The sequence below is a fragment of the Nomascus leucogenys genome, chromosome 15 (assembly GCF_006542625.1).
Source record: "Nomascus leucogenys isolate Asia chromosome 15, Asia_NLE_v1, whole genome shotgun sequence".
Lineage (NCBI taxonomy): Eukaryota > Metazoa > Chordata > Mammalia > Primates > Hylobatidae > Nomascus > Nomascus leucogenys.
In genome coordinates, this window is record NC_044395.1 from 11,287,737 (window position 1) to 11,307,509 (window position 19,773).

The following is a 19,773-nucleotide window of genomic DNA, read 5'->3' on the forward strand; positions in this document are numbered from 1 at the left end:
ACTTTTTAATCATGGCCTTGACATTATCAGTCTCTTGCTACGGGTGACTCCCAAAAACATCCCTTTCCCTTACCCTTCTTCCAAGGCCAGCTTTTTTCATCTTGGTTCCAAACTTCTCTAACCTGCCGAGTGCTATCCAAGGCAAAGGCTAGAAATATGACCACCATTCAAGGTCAGCTGCGGAGGGAGGAGAGGCAGGAGGTAGAGGAGCGAGGGGGTCTCCCCGGAGCAGAGTGTGCTAGCAAGTATCAGAGAAGAGGCAAAGATGGCTTTCTCTAGCCCTGCCTGAGCTCTTGGCTGAGGCCCCGGGGAGAGAGCAAGCTCCAAGTCCTCCCCCAGCCCTCTACTTCCTAAATCAAGCAAATAACTAACAATGCAAGGAGGTGAGGGGGAGTAAGGCCCAGCCACTGGGTAGCTATTTTCTCAAAATACATGGCAAATCTCTGTGCCAAATGCTGGCTAAGCCAAAGAATAAACAAATCCCTTTATTTCTCTGAGATGAGAGCTATCAACTTCCCCTCTCATCCTCTCCTTCTGCTGGCCAGATCCATCTGTCCCATGGCCCTCTCCCTGTGGGATAAGCAGTGTCTGTCCATATCTTCCTGACCACAGCTCTGGCCAGCTCCTACCCGCCCCCCGCCCCCTGCCGGGAGGCACTGCAGAGGGAAGCCAGCAGGTGGGGAACAGGAGCACATGGCCTGTCCACACCTCCCCCAGAAGCTCTCGGCCAGTTCTCCATGATGCATTGTGCCACTAATTCATTCCTCTGCCCTCCTTTCTCCAAGTTAGAGGGTCCTGAATAAGTCTTGCTGGACAAGGAGACCATCATCACCCTCAACCCAGCCTCTCCCTCCAGCCCACCCCAGGGCCACCCCTCCGTGATCCAGAGCTCAGCTCTAGCAGTGCTACTATAGAGGAGAAGAGAAAAGGCTAGGGAGGGAAAAGAAGGTGGCATCTCTGCAGCATGATGTCACACTGGCTGCTTTCGGATCCCCAGAACAGAAAACAGAAGCAAACAACATGGACTCCGGATTTACTCTGCCTTGAAAGGTTTGTGTTCCTGGCAGCTCTAAGCAGCCTGCGTCAGATGAGAAAAGCACACAACCAGAAAGACAGGTCTTCACCACAGCCCCCAGGGCCCCATTCTGACCCCAGGACAGAGCCACCTCTTCCAAAAAATCCCACGAGGAAACAAAGACGCACACACACACACACACACACACACACACACGCACGCACCAGGCGTCAGCACAAGTTAGCACTAACCTGGAAGCCATTAGGTAGGAACAGTAGCAGAGTGCAGTGCAGAGAGGAACTCATTCATTCATGCATTGGGCAGTGGGGGGCAGGGGCGGGGAGCGGGGGCCCTGAGGAGGCTGGAGGGCACTCACCTCCATGACCATCCCAAAGCCCTGTTTCTAACGGGGGAGGGGACTCGGGCCAGGGCTCTCAGAAGCTGGGGGCGCTTCTTTGCTCTGCTGTTTCACACCGCTGTGGCATTTTAAGCATGACTCCCCTTTATTTCCCTCTCCCCCACCTCCCTCTGCGGCTGTTATTTGGTGTGGTCGTGCCGCCTTACAGAAGTCCCTCTCTCTCTCTCTCCCTGGCTCCCTTTCTCTCTCTCCCTCTGACTCCCTCAACAGACAGCTGTTCTGAGCTCAGGCACGCACGCGCACAGGCGCACAGACACACTTAGACACGCACCCCTCTTGCGCGCAGACACGCACACGCGCACACGCGCACACACGCACACGCGTCGCCTGCCGGTTTACATAATGCAACTCTTTGGTGCAGTCAGCTTGCCGGCGCTCAATTATTCATGCCAGCGTGGAGGACACAGCCGCTGGGGCTGCGGGGAGGGGGGGGGGTTTCCTCTTCACCCTCTATCCGACAAAACACAAGACCATGTTCCCCGGAGACTCTGCTCCCTTCGCTGCCACCAATTATTTCCCAGCTGCTGCCCACTAGGTCGACCTGTATCAAGGAGGTGACACTAAATAAAAACACAGGTGCCTGGCTCTAAAGAGAGTCATGCATCCTTCAAAGGATGACGGCTGCTCTCACGGCCCAAGCCCTGGGAGTAGAGGAAGAAAGGAGGCCAGCACTGAGACCATACTCCGCAAGAAAAGATGGCCGAGGGCCTCTTCAGTGTAGCTGCTCCCAGACTTCCAGGATGCTCGCCTCTCCGGCAGGTCAGGCTCTCACAGACGGCAAGAGTAACACTGAGGGAAAGCACTTACATTCGTGGCAAGGCAGAGTCGCCTGGGTCTTCTAATTCTAAGCTGCACCTCTTAAAAGTGTTTTTTTTCTCTGTCCATTCACCGAAATGCAGTATTAGTACTCAGACAGCCCCCAGAGGAAAGTTCTGGCAGTGCCAGGTATTCTATTCAGCAACGATATTAATAATATTTTGAAAGTCATTCATGGCTTACAAAGCATTTTGCCTACATTCAATCATTTCATTCCCACCACAATCACCTAAATACTGACCTGTCTAGTGGATCTGGAAATTGAGTCCTGGAAAAGTGAAGGTCCCATGCAAGAAAGAGGCAGAGCTGGGAATCCAGATCACCTGCCTCTAGACCCATGGCGATTAACTAATTGCCTTACACCCCAACTATCTGAGAACCACTGTTATCTCTTGAGGGATGTAGCACAAAACCGACAACACTAACAATGATGATGGTTAGCTCAGTGCCTGGGAAACTTTAATCCCCTAAGAATCTTCTTCACCCACAGATTCTGATACAGCAGGTCTAGGGGACCACCCAAAAGTCAGCCTTTCTAACAAATCCCCGGGCGATGCCCACATTGCTATTCCAGGACCACCCTGAACAGCAAATGTTTGGCTTATGCATTCTCATGCTTTGAATCTTCCAAAAAGACAGTTTTGTCTGTCCAACGCAGCTGCATAGGAAAACATGCTGAAGGTGAATAGTAATTATAATCCATTGATGTCACCTGCATCCTGCTCAAACTCATGCTGAGAGCTAATATTTCTTGGGCATCTGTTGGCAAAATGTCTCATTCTGGGAGGGCCAGCCCCTGCAGGCTCATCATGAAGTCTTTCCAAGATTGCTTGTGTCTGCAGCCTGTTGATACAACAGCGGCCTCACAGTATCTGGGAAGCAGACAGGTCTGGGCTGTCTGGCCCTAACTCTGTTACCTAGAGGAATCCCAGCTCCAAAGAAAGGTATATTGGCAATGCCCCGATTTCAGCCATCACTCCTTGTCTGGCTCAAGTCCGACCTCTTCTGAAATGCCTATCTGGCTCTTCTCTGTTAATCCATAGAAAGATCTTGGACTAGGATCAGATCTGGAACCAAAGCTGAGTTGCACTGCTTGCTGGTCACCCACCTACTCTCATCTCAGACTCAGTTTCTTCATCTGAAAATGCTAATACTACATATTTCCTCCTTTGTACTGTTGAAAAGATGATGAAGTCAAGAAAAGCATGTGAAAGCACCCAAGAACAGTTGGGTACCTCTCCTGCCCCGCCCTTATAGTACACATTTAGAACTTAATTGCAGATTCTGTTGTCCTCTGTTGGTTTTACATCCCTGAGAAGATCGTAGGCTATTTTTTCTTTCATGTCCCTCCAGCATGTAGGAGTACTGGGTACACACATACTCAGTAAATATCTTTGGGCTGGGCCTGGTGGCTTATGCCTGTAATCTCAGCAGTTTGGGAGGGAGACGTGGGTGGATCACTTGAGCTCAGGAGTTTTAGACCAGCCTGGCCAACGTGGTGAAACCCCATCTCTACTAAAAATACAAAAATTAGCCAGGCATGGTGGCACACACCTGTAATCCCAGCTACTCGGGAGGCTGAGGCAGGAGACTCTCTTGAACCTAGGAGGCAGAGGTTGCTGTGAGCCACGATCGCACCACCGCACTCCAGCCAGGGCGACAGAGCAAGACTCTGCATTAAAAAAAAAAAAAAAAAAAAAAGTGGCACTGAATGTCCTTTCCTCCATTAAGGCATAGACACAGGGGTTGGTGGAATCAAGTGGCCAGAGTCCTAGTCCTAACTTCCCCACTCACTTACTATATAACTTTGAACAAGTTGTGCTAATTTTGAAGGGACTTTCCTTCTTTCACTATAAAATGTACAGCTGTGTATAGGCTTACATTGTTAGTATTTTCATGGCTTATATTAAATACAATGGGTTAAAATCGTATGTCAGGGACTAGACAAATACAACTTCAAATGTTAGTCCTATCAATTACTTCTTCTGTGCTCTTTGAAAAGTTTGCTTCACTAAGTTTCCGATCTTAATGAAAAGTGTTGGGATTAAATGACGTAAATACATGCGACCTGCTTCTCACTGCATCTGACACATAGTACGTATCTGTCCAGTAAACTAAAGCTACTATAATCAATACTGGTCAAAAACAATAGCTACTGTCGAAAAACACAGTGAAAAATATCTTCTAGTGTTGAGACAGATATTCAGAAGCCTTGAGTTTGCATACAAGAAAGATCTCAGTTCCTTAAGATGCACAAAGTATGTGTGTGGTATGTCTTCGGTCACCAAAATGTTATTTGCCTGCTCCCCTCAAAATGGACACATTAAATAATAGAAAAGTAACAAAACAAGCAAATCAGTGAATCTGGGCTGTGTCTACTGTTAAAGAATACAAGCCTTTCATGATGAGAAGCACTTCACTTGAGCTATAATAAAACCAAAACTATCCTGATGATAGCAAAACAGTACTATCTATGTGCAGTGCAATTTGCTAAACCCCTGACAAAAATTATTTCATTGAATTATATCAACAGTATATGAAATGGATACTACTTATTATTCCCATTTCTCAGACGACAAAACGAAGAGGTAGAAAGTTTAATAACTTGCCTATAGTACATGGTTATTAAGTAGTAGAGCCTGTATCTGAAACCCCATCTGCCTTACCCAAGTCCTACTCTGAACCATTACATTGCGTGTGAAAAGAAGGGGCTACTGACATGCCATTAGGAAGGCATGGGCCTTTTTGTCCTAATGGTGTTTATAATTTTGCACAGAGGCACTCATACTTTCTGCCCTTGTCCTTCTTGAAAGGACAGCACAAACTCTGGGGTGACCAGCTGATCCAAGAGCAGGTACATGCTGCAATCCTAACAAAGCCAACAGGACTTATGCCTCTGGACTCAATCTCCACACTTTCACAGCTATTTGGTGCCTAAATTCCCAAGCTGCTTTTCTGTAAATGAATTTAGGAAATGGAGGTAAAAGTGGGTACCTTTCTCTGAATTAAACTTTTCCTTCAGAGATACAGAAAACTGACACTATCTTCTATTTTTTAAAGGAAAAGAGGTTTCTGAGAGTCCTGTGCAGTGTCAAAAGCACTTTCCGGAGACCACCCTAGAGGAATCAGGGCTAAGAAAGAGAAGATACACCTGCAGGCCAGGCGCGGTGGCTCACGCTTGTAATCCCAGCACTTTGGGAGGCCGAGGGGGGCAGATCACGAGGTCAGGAGATCGAGACCACGGTGAAACCCCGTCTCTACTAAAAATACAAAAAAATTAGCCGGGCGTGGTGGCGGGCGCCTGTAGTCCCAGCTACTCGGAGAGGCTGAGGCAGGAGAATGGCGTGAACCCGGGAGGCGGAGCTTGCAGTGAGCCAAGATTGCGCCACTGCACTCCAGCCTGGGTGACAGAGCGAGACTCCATCTCAAAAAAAAAAAAAAAAAAAAAAGATACACCTGCAAATCCAACTGAACCAATCCATTCAACCCAGACCTGATCAATCACATTTTATATAAAGAGGGTCAGTGTCTACACAGTATTTTATTCACTTCCTGTGTTTGATAATTTTTGTTGACATGCATGGGAGACATTGACAATAAAGGCTAAGATCTTACATCTCTGAATCCTACCTTCATTCTAATAAAATAAAATTTAAAAACTTTTACAGAGTAGCACTCCAAACAGTTATGTAAATCTGAATTTTTTGAATCATGGAGAATGATAGGCAAAAGTGAACCTCATTTTTTTTTTTTTTTTTTTTTTTTTTGAGATGGAGTCTCCCTCTGTCGCCCAGGCTGGAGTGCAGTGGTGCGATCTTGGCTGACTGCAAGGTCCACCTCCCAAGTTCATGCCATTCTCCTGCCTCAGCCTCCCTAGTAGCTGGGACTACAGGCGCCTGCCACCACGCCTGGCTAATTTTTTTTTTTTTTTTTGTATTTTTAGTAGAGACAGGGTTTCACCATGTTAGCCAGGATGGTCTCAATCTCCTGACCTCAGGATCCGTCCACCTCGGCCTCCCAAAGTGCTGGGATTACAGGCGTCAGCCACCGCGCCTGACCGAACCTCACTGTTTTAAAACTATCATCCAAATCACAAGTGCTTTTCTGAAGCACAGTCATTTAGGAGATTTCTGAAGTGTGTGGGATACAAAGAAGAAGAGAAACAGGGATCGACAAGTTACTGAGAATTCACCATTGCAGGCACAGGGGTAAATGCTTTTATGCCTTTTATCCTTTTATAAAACTTATTTCAGGCCAGACGCAGTGGCTCATGCCTGTAATCCCAGCACTTTGGGAGGCTGAGGCAGGTGGATCATCTGAGGTCAGGAGTTCAAGACCAGGCTGGGCAACATGGTGAAACCCTGTCTCTACTAAAAATACAAAAATTAGCCAGCCGTGGTGGTGGGCGCCTGTAATCCCAACTACTCAGGGGGCTGAGGCAGAAGAATCACTGGAACCCAGGAGATGGAGACTGCGGTGAGCCGAGATTGTGCCATTGTGCTCCAGCTGAGTAACAAGAGTGAAACTCTGTTTAAAAAAAATGTATTTTATCAAACTGATGAGAAAACTGAGTATCAGAAAGCTATACTTTACTTACCCATGATCACACAGTTATTTCTAAAAATCCATCTTTTCCACTGGGCACAGTGGCTCACATCTGTAATCCCAGCACTTTGGAAGGCTGAGGCAGGTGCATCACCTGACATCAGGAGTTCAAGACCAGCCTGGCCAACATGGTGAAACCCCATCTCTACTAAAGATACAAAAATTAGCCAGGTGTGGTGGCAGGCATCTGTAATCCCAGCTACTTGGGAGGCTGAGGCAGGAGAATTGCTTGAACCCAGGAGGCGGAGATTGCAGTGTGCCAAGATTGCACCGTTGCACCCCAGCCTGGGTGACAGAGTGAGACTGTCTCAAAAAATTATAATAAAATCCATCTTTTCACCATACCATGCTACTTCCATAAATAAACATCTACTAGGCAAAAGGTGCTTGTTATAATATTGCATTTAACCCTCAAAACAACCCTTCAAGGTAAGTTCCATTGTTCCTACTCAGGCTACGTATCCATGTATTGCCCCTCAGCTGCAAATCCACCCTTCTTTTCCCTGCCTTGTGATGCTGGAGCTGTGCCCTGTCAAGGTTTCTTCTTTGCCGGCTGGCACAATGTTATATCTTGTCAGTAGGGGGCGCTAGACAGACACTAGAAGGGGCTGCCCTTTTTTGTTCTGGTGCTTTTCTGCAGAAGTCACCAGCCTCCCAATGAGTTTCACTGATACCCTAATGGGCATTTTCCAGCTTATGTGCCCCAGTCCCCAGAACCTCTAGAGCCTCTGTGCCATACACTGGGCCATGGCCACACCCTCTCCAATAAGTTCTGAATTTTAGCCTTGGGTTTGGAGGAGGTGCAGGGAGCCTTCTTAGAAGTTTGTCCTTCAGTGAGTGAGTGGCTCAATCCTAGGAGCTGCTCCCTACATCTGTTATAACAAGAGGCATCTGTTATACCTCCATTCTTCAGAGACTTTCCATGTTTTTACTTGTTAATGATTCTTTTATCATTCTTTCTTGAGACAGGGTCTCCTTCTGTTGCCGTGGCTGGAGTGCAGTGGCGCGATCTCGGCTCACTGCAGCGTCAACCTTCTGGGCTCAAGCAATCCTCCCACCTCAGCCTCCAGAATAGCTGGGGCTACAGGCACACACCATCATGTCCGGCATTTTGTTTCTTTTTTTTTTTTTTTTTTTTGTAAAGATGGAGTCTCCCTATGTTGCCCAGGCTGCTCCCAAACTCCTGGGCTCAAGCGATCCTCCCACCTTGGCAGCCCAAGTGCTGGAATTATATGCATGAGCCACTGCACCCAGCCAATGATTCTTAATATTAAATTTTCCCCGTTCAAATTATTGGTGTGGTTTCTGTCTTATGGGACCCTCACTGATACACTACTACATGGATGAGCAAAAAGAAACTCAGATGAGTAGGACATCATCCCTTCCTCAAGTTATTCCTCCAATAAAATGGCTAAAAGCATTTAAAGTATACTATGAGCCAGGTAGGGATTTTATACATTTAATATGTATTTCTTCCTTTTATCCATTGACCCTACTTTATGGAAGAGGAGACTGAGGCATCTCAGTGACTGAAGAATTTTCCGAGATCACCTACAGAGTAAACAGAGAAACCAGGATTTGTCTCCAAGACAATTTGTCTGCAAGAATCTGCAGTGCTGCCCCAAACAACTGGCTGCCCTGAGACTGAAAGAGGGTCAAGGAAACAGAGGGTATATAGACAGTCTGTCAGGAAGTTTGGAAGAGGAAAAAAGCTAGATTGTTAGCCAAAGAGGTCAACATCTGACCAAAGTTTTTTTAATGGGAAAGGTCATTAAAGATCTTTTAACTCAGTCCTTGAATTATAAATGAGTTGGTATACACTGGCCGTCAGGGACTCTAGAGACCCTATTAAATAACTCTTTCCTGAATTAATGCTTAGGATATAGTCTGTGCATTATGAGCCATTAATGCAAGAGAATTGATGTTCCACAGATGTCCACTCTGTCCGCTCCGAGTTCCCCAACTCAGACTCTAATCCATGGAAGCTGGTTCGGGGGTGTCCAAATGGATATATTGATTGCCTCTGACCCAGCTGTAACCCAAAACCTCTCATTAATACTGCATCTCTCTCATGAGGAGCGGTGATGTCTATGTAATTAAAACTTAAAGCAAGAAATGGCCAGGAGGTTGAAGGGAGAGGAAGCTGAGGATTCAGATGGCTCCAACACAACATTCACCTTTTAGCAACCAACATTGCCACTCAATCAGGTACCCACCCTTTAAGTCAAATTTTATCATGTACACATGGATACATATGAAAGCCTTCCTGGGACAAAATGCAGCCCAGCAGAATAAACACACTTAGCCCTTAGCTCACTGGGAGCAGAACTTACTAGGGGTAGGTCTCCTTCCACACATTAGTTAAACCCCATTTCACCATGCACACCAATTCTCTTTTCCAATTTTCTTTTAATCTTATCCAAATAGAATAACTGGCTCCTGGGTATTACCTTTTTCTTTTCTAAATGTTCACTACAACCAAATCTACATCTTCAGCCAGCTTCAACTACAAATTCAACAAATGATCTATACTAGTGGTCCCTAAACTTTGCTGCACTTCAGAATCATCTCAGAGTTTTTACATAACCAACTAAACAAGAATGTCTGGGGATGGGAACCAGGTATCAGAGCTTTTGAAGGATCTCCAAGTGATTGAAATATGTGGCAATGTTTAGGAATCATTGGTCTATACTATTTTCACCTAATTCTCTAGTAATTTAGTATCAAAATAACTTTAGAAAACATAGACTAGTGATCTATATTTTCTAGATATTAAAATTTTCTTTAATCCAAGATATCCTTCCTCTTGTTTAATAATTTCCCACATAAAAAGAGCTAACAGTCGTTGAGAAGGTATTGCCAGGCCTTGTTGTAGGTACTTTATGAAGGGCACAGTGGGTCATATCTCCTTTAATCTTATTATTCCAATTTCATGGAAGAGAAAATTGAGTCAAAGAGATTATGAGCACATCGGCAACTTTATTCAGTATAACGAGATGTCATTCATCAGGGACGAGAGAAATAGACAAATTTAGAAGGGTCAAATCCTCCCATGTTACCTTTCCTTTGATCTTTGGGTTTTAATTCAACCTGATTACATTTACTATAATCTTTTTGGTTTTGAAAATTGCTGTCTTTGAAAGAGAAGACAGGCTGAGCGCAGTGGCTCACGCCTGTAATCCCAGCATTTTGAGAGGTCAGGAGTTTGAGAACAGCCTGGCCAGCATGGTGAAACCCCGTCTCTACTAAAAATACAAAAATTAGCTGGGCGTCGTGATGCACCCCTGTAATCCCAGCTACTCAGGAGGCTGAGGCAGGAGAATTGGAGGCTGCAGTGAGCCGAGATTGTGCCACTGTGCTCCAGCCTGGGTGACAGAGCAAGATTCCATCTCAAAAAAATAAAAAATTAAAAAGAAAAAGAAAAAGAAAGAGAAGACAACTTTGTGTAGGTAAATTTGGTGACATTCTGGGATATACTAAAAAGGGGAGAAAAGTCCCTCCTTTTTCTAGATTTTCAGCATTAGAGTGTTGAATGGCCACAAGCAAGGATCTACACAGGATGGCAGACTCTAAAAGTGTTCTTCTCCAGAGGAGAACGCACAGGGCCCCATGTGTGATCAGGACATTAAGCCTCATGTGTGGAAAGGACTGGGCAAGGAAATGGAGTCGATTCCTGGGGAGGAAAAAAATGGGATTGGGGAAAACGAGGATAAATTAAATAATCTGTAGTCACGATTCTATGGAAGTCAGTGGAGTAGGAGCATGTATACATGGAGCCTAGGGGCTGCAGAGAGGCATAGGGAAATGAAAGTGAAAAATTGAGAAGGATGATGGGTGGAACTGCTCAAGGGCAGGACTCAGAGTCTCACCTACTGGGGAATATCCTAAGGCAAGTTGTCCTCTTTATAGGCAACCATAACTGCCCAAAAAGGAAGACCATGAACAAAGAAACTACCAACAGGTGGCTACAAATGGGGCTGGAGACCTTTAAAACATGGGCATGGATCTAATTTGCCTTAATTATGCAAATTAGAGTAATTTAATTTGCCCACAATCCCAGGTTTACCATGGAAAGAGACTAAATAATCACATATACAACAAAGTCCTATGTTCTTTCCACCACCTCAAGCCACCAAGTTTTGGGCATGGTCTGCCCCTAGCTACTCTCTGACCTTCCACATGTGGCTCTGCCTCAGTAGAAGTCCCCTCTGTCAAGGGGAGATGATACCTGCTCTATAAAAGGGTGACTGTGAGAATGAACAGATGCAAGGCAAAGTACAACACTGTAGAGTCCCCATCCCATGTAGTGTAGAGGCTTCGCCTGGGCATGATACTCCTTTCCAGAATGAAGTACTCATCTCCCCAGCTGCCTGGAGTAATAGCTGCTGATGGGTTACAGCTGAGTCTCTTTCTGGGCCCTGCCCTGGATTAAAGGAAGCAGCCTCGCCCAAAAAAATGCCCCTCCCTGAGGACAGACCACATCCAATGACTAGTCCAGGAGAGGATACCAAAACCTGCCCTTTGCCTCAATTTGGGATAACCCTGCAGAGCAATCTCAGCTCTAGAATTTTTTATGGAATTGGCTAAAGCAGGTGCATGAGAGTTGAACTTCTCCCTCAGCCCAATCCTGATTCCCTCACTTGCTTATAGCTTTGCTCCCAACAGCACTTCCCAATAAAACTCCTGCAGGCAAATCTGTCTCCAAGTCTTTTCCAGAGTCCCTTTCCAACTGAAGACATGTACTAATTACCACCAAAGAATGTGTGTGAACAGGAGACAAGACACATTGCTAAAGTTTAAGAGAAAGGCCAAACTGAGGCTCAGGGAATTCAGTACCACCCTGGAATTTCTAGAGTCCTGGCCCCTAGGACAGGCCAGTGACCACACTCTGGCTTACACTCCTCTACCCACTCTAGGATATTAGAAGACACTAAGCCCCTCTGCAAATCACCTCTTTGCAGAGGTAACTGACCTTTTCTTAATCCTGGATTAAGGTCTTAACGAGGGATGTCTGCTTGCTGGATGCCCCAGTTAAGATGCTGACATGTCGTCCTTAAAAACAGATCTTGAGTCCCTCCTGCCACTGGCCCTAGGCTTGAGCCACATGACCATCCCCTCCACCTTCCTCCACCTCAAGCCCACTCTTCCTTTAAACCAGAGACAACGAGCCGGCTTTGCCAGTTAACAGGGCTCACGGCGTGAAAACACTATTGTTAGGTTCCTGTGCTGCACTGGGAGCTAGTGAGAAAGACAATGGCAGAGTGAGCATGCATGAGAGTATGTGTCAGTGTGTGTGGGTGTGTCTGAGTGTGAGTGTGCATGTGTGAGTCTGGGGGGAAGGAGATCATCATGAGTCATGAGAAACCAAAGGAGTCAAGGCAAGCGCCCTGGGCTGCTGTTACCTCCTGGCCCCCATCCTCATGCCCACGTGTCTCAAGAGGGTGATCAATGGGAGAAGTCAGGACACAAGACCCAGGAGGAAAGTAAGCACAGAATTCATTTTCAAGCATCAAATCCAGCTCCACTTTAATTCAGCCTGGACTCTCTAGAGGGCAATCAGGAGCACTCACATCCAGTTACTCAGAGAACTTCCCCTATTTCTCTTTCCATAGGATTGCATGGAGGTATGGACTCCAGGAAGTGCTGTCTGGTGCCTGGCTTTCTGCAGTTGTGCCCACACTGCTTTGAGAGGTTGCCAGGTCCTGTCTGGGTGTACCTACGATGCGGATTATTCACATCTATGGACATCTTTTCTTGGTGCCCATTTTTCCCATACATGTCCGACCATGACAGTCAGCCTGCTCAGTCACCCTCCCCCAGGGCAGCACCTGGGCTGCTCATGCATTTGTTTCCAGACAGGCCTTTTCCTGGTTAGGGATGCAATGTACACTTGACTCTTAAAGAGGAGGGTTCAGGCTAAGGGAAGAGTTACTGAAATGCTGCAATCCAAAACCCACTCTTTAAGACAGCATCTGCATTCATGGAGTATGAGCACTCAGATGGCATGACACTGCTGCGTGACCATGGATGTAGCTCACCCTTTCTCTAGGCCTCAGTTTCCCCATTTGTTATAAGGAGGAGTTGGTCTAAGATGACTTAGATGACCCTGTAGGTCATTTCCTGCCCTAAAGGTCCACAATCATTCTTTTTTTTTTTTTTTTTTTTTTTTTTTTGAGACTGAGTCTCACTCTGTCGCCTAGACTGGAGTGCAGTGGCACGATCTCGGCTCACTACAAGCTCCGCCTCTGGGGTTCATGCCATTCTCCTGCCTCAGCCTCCCGAGTAGCTGGGACTACAGGTGCCCGCTACCATGCCCGGCTAATTTTTTGTATTTTTAGTAGAGACAGGGTTTCACCGTGTTAGCCAGGATGGTCTCGATCTCCTGACCTTGTGATCCATCCGCCTCAGCCTCCCGAAGTGCTGGGATTACAGGCATAAGCCACCTCGCCCAGCCCCCACAATCATTCTTCATCTCACAGCTCTGCAAGTGTTAAGAAGATGCAGAAAAGTTGGGCTCTGTGGCCACAGGAAGTGAAGCAGGAGAAGGCAGCCACGCTGACCACAGCCGATGGGACCAGCAACCCGGCTGTGCACTGCCGAACCCTGCCCTGTTTCTACTTTCTCTCTTCTGACCATTTCATCACCTCCAACTAACTACCTCTCCTCTCCCTACCCCAGCGTCTTCCTGCCTCTTCAGAGAAGAACAGCTACACTGCCATGAGGGGGCGGGAGGCTGTGCTGGGCAGATGGGAGGCTTGCTCACTCTCTCTCTAAATGCGAAACCAATCCTCATTAAAGAGTTTTGGCTGGCTGAGAACAGTGGCTCTTGCCTGTAATCCCAGCGCTCTGGAAGGTCGTGGCAGGAGGATCTCTTGAACTCAGCAGTTCGAGACCAGCCTAGGCAACATGACAAGACCTAGATTCTATTTAAAAAATTAAAAATTAGCCAGATGTGGTGACACATGTCTGAGGTTCCAGCTACTCCAAAGGCAGAGTCGGGAGGATCACCTGAGCCCAGGAGTTCACAGCTGCAGTAAGCCATGATTGCACCACTGCACTCCAACCTGGGTGACAAAGTGACTCATATATATATATATATATATATATATATATATATATATACATATATTCATTTCAAGCATTCAATTCATTTTCAAGCATCGAATCCAGCTCCTCTTTAATTCAGCCTGGACTCTCCAGAGGGAAATCAGGAGTGCTTGCATGCAGTTACTCAGAGAACTTCCCCTATTTCTCTTTCCATAGGATGGCATGGAGGTATGGACTCCAGGAAGTGCTGTCTGGTGCCTGGCTTTCTGCAGTTGTGCTCACACTGCTTTGAGAGGTTGCCAGGTCCTGTCTGAGTGTGTGTGTGTATGTGTGTGTGTATATATATACATATATGTGTATATATATATATGTGTGTGTGTGTATATATATATATATGTATGTGTGTGTGTGTGTATATATATATATATATATATATATGTGTATATATATATATATATATAGGCACAGCCTGACTCTTCCAATTTAAACCTAGTGGGGACTGGAAGGGAACGAGTCAGGAGAGAAGAGATCTAAGGATAAAAGTAGCCAAATGACAAGCTGCAGACACCAACTCACCCATGGGCACAAGCTATGACATCCTAGCAGTGCCTCACTCCTCACTGCAATCTCTTCTCACATCGCTGATAACATGGCCCTAACCAAAATCTGATTCCCATCCCACAGTCCACACACTATCGATCATGCAGCCGTGCACCCACCCAGATGCTGGAGCCTGCCTGAGGTAGGCAGTACTGCAGAATAAGCCCCTAACCCTTGGCAAGGCCCTGTCCTCTACAAATGCAGGAGTGTGATAGTCTAGCTTCCAGCAGGCCATAAAGCTCAGCATGGACCAAAATTACAACATGACTGTAAGAATAATTAACACATGTGGGCCTTGTCAATTGAAGCAAGTGAAGGAATGTACTAATCCCACCACTGATGATGTCAGTAAGGGGCATACCTAGAAAGCATCATACTCGGCAAGGCCTGTTGTTCAAAGATAAATAAAGACAGGGCGGGTCTAAAAACCCTGCCCTATGCAAAACTGTAAAGTAACTAGGCATGTTTAGACTAAAGGAGAGATGCCTCAAGGTAAACAGGATTTTGAGTATCTCAGAGGAGGAAGAGAGAGCGGAAGCAAAAGGGGAGAAAAGTCTTAACTTTTTTTTGTTTCTCCAGAGAGAGGTTATCAGATGGCATAATTGGGTTTGAAATAATAAGGAATATTCTAAGAGTTTAGGCCACTCTTACAAACATTGCAAGAGGCTGGTGCATACGAGGTGAGTTCCTAGTCAAGAGATTGGTTTCACATCCTCATCTCAGTCCAGACTCCCTCTAAAAACCTCCCAACTCTGAGACATCAACTGTCTGCACAGTGCCCAGTAGCAGGTGACATCCAGCAAAGCCCCAGAGGAGGAGTGAGCACAGTGCCATGTGATTTTTGTACTGGAAACCACCAGGGATATCCATCTGCCTCTATTTTATAGATCCTTCTTCTCCAGATTGAGAGTTGGAGTCCTCCCTCTATTGCTGGGGGCCAGAAATATATCCATAGACTCACAGATCTCCAAAGTGGAAAGGCCTTTCAATCTCGCTCAGCCCAATTCCCACTCAAAGCAGGTATTGCCTCTGTAGCTTCCTCCAAAGAGGAGGCGATAAAAGTAGGAAAGGAAAAGAAACCATGGGGTGTCTTTCATTCACCTCCAAAAGAGTGGGTTGATATTCTTAACTAGATAACCAAATCCTTCTCTCAAGACAGGTTGACAAGTTGTGGCTCTCAATCCACTGAGGCCCTGCTCCTACTGCTCATTCTGGGTTCAGAGCGACCAAAGGTATCCAAACCCCCACCAAGAACAGAAATGGCCCTGTGCAGCTTCCTGGAAGTCTTGTGAAATATGCACAAGTGGGAGGTAGTGGATGCTAGGAAGGCTCTGCCCACTGCTGGGTCCCTGTATGCTGACATTTGTAGTCAAGATGGAAAACATCCACAGACACGCCCTGGAGGACTGGATGGTTTTCTTCTAAATAATCTAACATTTGACTCACCAAAACCCCTGATATCAGGATCTATAAAATACCATTGTCTGCTGTGTGGCATTAGAATTCTCTACTTGATCAATGGCCCTTTTCCAGCCTTGATTACTCCCAGACCTCACTGGGGAACGGGGTCAGATTGAAGCCGGGCAGCTCAGTCCTCCCAGATTGGCCATCTCTCCCAACCTCCACATACTTCATGCCACATTCATAAGCAGCTGGACAAATAAGACTCCTAAGTAGTGAATAGAAAGAGAGATTAAAGAGTACAAGAAGAAAAAGAAACCTTGAGCTGGATACTAGACATGTAGTCCAACAGCACCATTTTCAGAAAAGTAGTAGTTGAGCAAAACCAAGAAGTTATAATGAAAACTTGGATGCATGCTGAACCGTGGCGCCCATTTTGGCTTGACAGAGCTCCCGAGGGTAATGCCTCCCACATACTCCTGGTTACACCCACCCCGACCCCCCACAGACACTTCTGTCCATCCTCCTTCCCTGAGGTCAGAAGACTGTGCAGAGGGTTAAATTTAACTCAGGGGACCGAGTTGGGCGTGGGTAGTAATTATAATACCTTGTACTTATGTCTAGCTATTCCTGGCCTGCAGCTTGTTTTCCTTCAATTCCCTCCAAAGAGGTCAGTGAGCCTTGTAGATGTGGCTTCTGGGCCCTCCCGGGACAGCCTTGCCAATGCTGTCCACATTGCCTGGTGGTGGAAACCAGGAAGGGATTTTTCTCCTCACTCTGTAAGCCACAAGACAGGGAGGACAAATGACAGGGCTGCCTTTGCAGAACAAGTCACACAGACTGAACTGAGGACTAGCCTGGGCTCAGCTCAGAGAACTGCTGGTCATTTAGTAAAGCACGTAGAAAAGCCAGCTTGGCCAGGCAACCTTGCTGATAAGAGATTATTCAAATTGTGATCTCCAACTTAGATGATCAGTTAGTTTACCAGAAAAAAGAGAAAGATTTCATGAAAACTTACATAATACGCTTATCAATGAGGCAGTTCTGTTGTAAGAACTTTATAAATATTAATTCCTTTAATTCTCATAACAATTCTATTTAATGAGCACTATCATAAGCCTATTTTAGAGGTGAGAAAAGAGGCAGAGATTGGCTGAGAAACTTACCCAAGAGCATACACATAGTAGCTGGTGGGGCTAGGATTCAAACCCAGGGGCCTGGCTCCAGGATACCTGCTCTTGACCACTAACGAGAAGCTACCCTGCTCAAATTCATGGGCCCCAGGCAGATATTCTGATGCACTAGGTCCCCACATGATTCTGATGACTAGCCAGGTTTGGGAATCACTAAGTCAGTGGTTCTCAAACTGTGGTGTGCTTATTGATAATCGGATTCCTGGGGCCCAGAAATTCTGGAATTGGAACCCAGAATCTGTAGTTTTAACAAGCACCTAAGGTGATTCTAGGGCAGGTGGGGCAGGAAAGGAAGGCACTGGAGAAAGGACGCCTGCAGTCCTCCCACCTCACCCCACCCACTTGGGGCATAGAAACTGATGGGGGCACCTCACTGAAGTCTGCAGAGACCATTCTTTCTCACACCGGGGCGGCTGCCCTGGAGGAGGGGAGCTGGTGGCTGTGAGGCAATTCTGTCCCTTAGCCTCGGTGACAAGGCTGCCTTCAGAGGAGGGGAGGGTATGTGACCAGAGACAGCTCACTGTCCTTCCACACTTGACACGCTGCACATCAGAGGGGGACAGGCAGTTGGTAACAGGGAAAGAAAAAGAGACTAGGCGGTCTGGCCCCTATCTCCGATGGCCAGAACAATGGCCTCTTCAGACCCCTGGCATCTGAACTGGCAGTCAGCCACCAGGAAAGAAAAGAGCTCGCTGTCCCTTTAAGGACGTCCTCTCTCCACAAAGGTCAGAAATGCCAGCTCAGCCTGCCCAGAGGCTGCCTTTTTGGCAGTTTGGGGCCCGGGGGCCCTGGTGGCAATACCCTTTCCAGCTGGTTCTCTGTGCACCTGCTGGCTTCTGAAGAAGGCAGGGCACCTGGATGACAACTGACGCTCCAGGCAATGCTCAGTGACAGGGCAGGAATGGCTGATGTGGAGGGAACCCAGGACCTCCTGTGCATCTCAAGTTTTCCTCCCAGGGAGAGTTAGCAAGAAATGGGTATTGGAGCAAGGTTGGAAAGCCACCTACAGGAGGAGGTGTGGGGTCAAAAAGAAAACTGGCCAAGGAGTGAATGCTCCAAGAGAGACGTATATGAACCAAAAGAGCAAAGGCTGACTGACAATTGGCCCAGAAATCACAAAGAGAACAGAGTAGAGAGTAGAAAGTTAGGAAGGAAAGGTGGTCGGGGGTTTGGTTGGAAGCAGTGGGGTGGTTAGGGCAAGGGCTTTTATCCTGCAGGCTGGGTTCAAATCCTGGTACTTGACTTTGGGTACCTTTCCTAACTTCTTAGCCTTGATTTATCTACAATATTGGCATACCTTGAGCAGTAAATAAATATCAGAAACAAATACTGTCTGTTGTTAGGGCACTAGCCACTCCATGTGTGTCTTGGAGTCAGCTCAGATGTTCAATCTCTCCTCAAGAGGCCTAATTCCCAAACCACACCCCTGGTTCTAGTAAATCATCTTGCAAATAATGCCATGAGCAAAGGGGGCCCTCATTAAGAAAACTGCATGGGCTGGTGCAAACCATGAGTCTTGTGGAAAAACAACTCAGAATTATTCAATTGCTAACAATATAAAGCAAGGTCAGCAAACTTTTTCTGCAAAGGGCCGGACAGTAAATACTTTAAGCTTTGCAGACCACACAGTCTGTCCTAACTACTGAACTCTGTTGTGATAGGGCAAAAGCAGCCACAGACAAGAAGTAAATGAAGGCCTGTGACTATGTCCTAGAACAAATTACAAAAACAGGCAGCGGGCTGAAGTTTGCTGACCCCTGAGATAAAGGATGGCATCAATGGAGGACATGGTGAATCCTTCTGGGAAATGGGATCAAAGATATGGAGGCAGAAGCCCATTTCTTGACCTTCTACCTTAGGAATGCAAGTATTTTACCCAGTTACTTGACTTCCAAGAAAAGTTTCTGGGTAACACCAGCCAACTGCACTAACTTCTCTATTCCGGTTTCCTCAGCATTCATATCCAGAGTTTATAGGTATCTCTCTCCACTTCAAAGGTTTCTTTTCCTTGCTGTTATGTGACACTGGGAGCTGCCCAGAAGCAGGGTTTCCTCCTTTGGCCAACTTAGTGAGGGTTGAATGGCCACCCCCAAGGTGTCCACACCAATGTCCTTCATAGCAAATGTCCATCCCCTATCCAACTTCCCTGGCCACAGAGGTTTCAAGTCTGTTCTTCACCAGCTCCTTGAACAGCTACACGTCTCAGAAAGTCCATGTATATTTTTATTCTTTCACTGATTCAGTTAAATAGGGGAGTGCCTATCATGCTCCAGGTAAATCTTAGAAAGCAAGCATGTCACCTCTACCTTGGTTGGCAGTGAAGGCTGGCAGAGAGGCTATGGTTGGAGTTCTCTCAGAAGGCTCTCTGAGATGTGTTTATTTCCTGCTCCCTGGTGTCTTCCCATCCAGAAGCTCAAGTACTGCAAAATGACAATTTCTTAACGGCAGTAAAATCGGGAGGTATAAAAAGTAAGCTGAGAATGAGGAAACAGTGAGATCAAGTGCAAAGGAGGTAGACTGGGAAGAAACAAATTCACTTCACTGTTTCAATTTAAAAAAAAAAAAAAGGAAAAACTACTCGCTAGGCTGGGTGCAGTGGCTCACGCCTGTAATCCCGGCACTTTGGGAGGCTGAGGCGAGTGGATCACCTGAGGTCACGAGTTCGAGACCAGCCTGGG

At 46.5% G+C, this 19,773-nt stretch overlaps 1 protein-coding gene across 19 annotated transcripts in view; it reads right to left on the reverse strand.

The window, feature by feature from the left end:
* GRAMD1B (GRAM domain containing 1B) overlaps positions 1-19,773 on the reverse strand; it is a 274,683-nt gene that overhangs the window by 66,107 nt on the left and 188,803 nt on the right. The window contains exon 1 of one of the 19 annotated variants that reach the window (XM_030829759.1): positions 1,392-2,614. The exons of 15 other annotated variants lie outside the window; for them this stretch is intronic. Coding sequence is in view for 2 of the 4 variants with exons in the window: in XM_030829756.1 (XP_030685616.1) it covers positions 1,267-1,277 (11 nt within the window). In the remaining 2 variants the exon portion in view is untranslated. Of the gene's footprint in view, positions 1-1,266; positions 2,615-19,773 lie in introns of those variants that run through there. 3 more of the 19 variants (XM_030829756.1, XM_012495975.2, XM_030829757.1) reach the window with 3 other exon arrangements.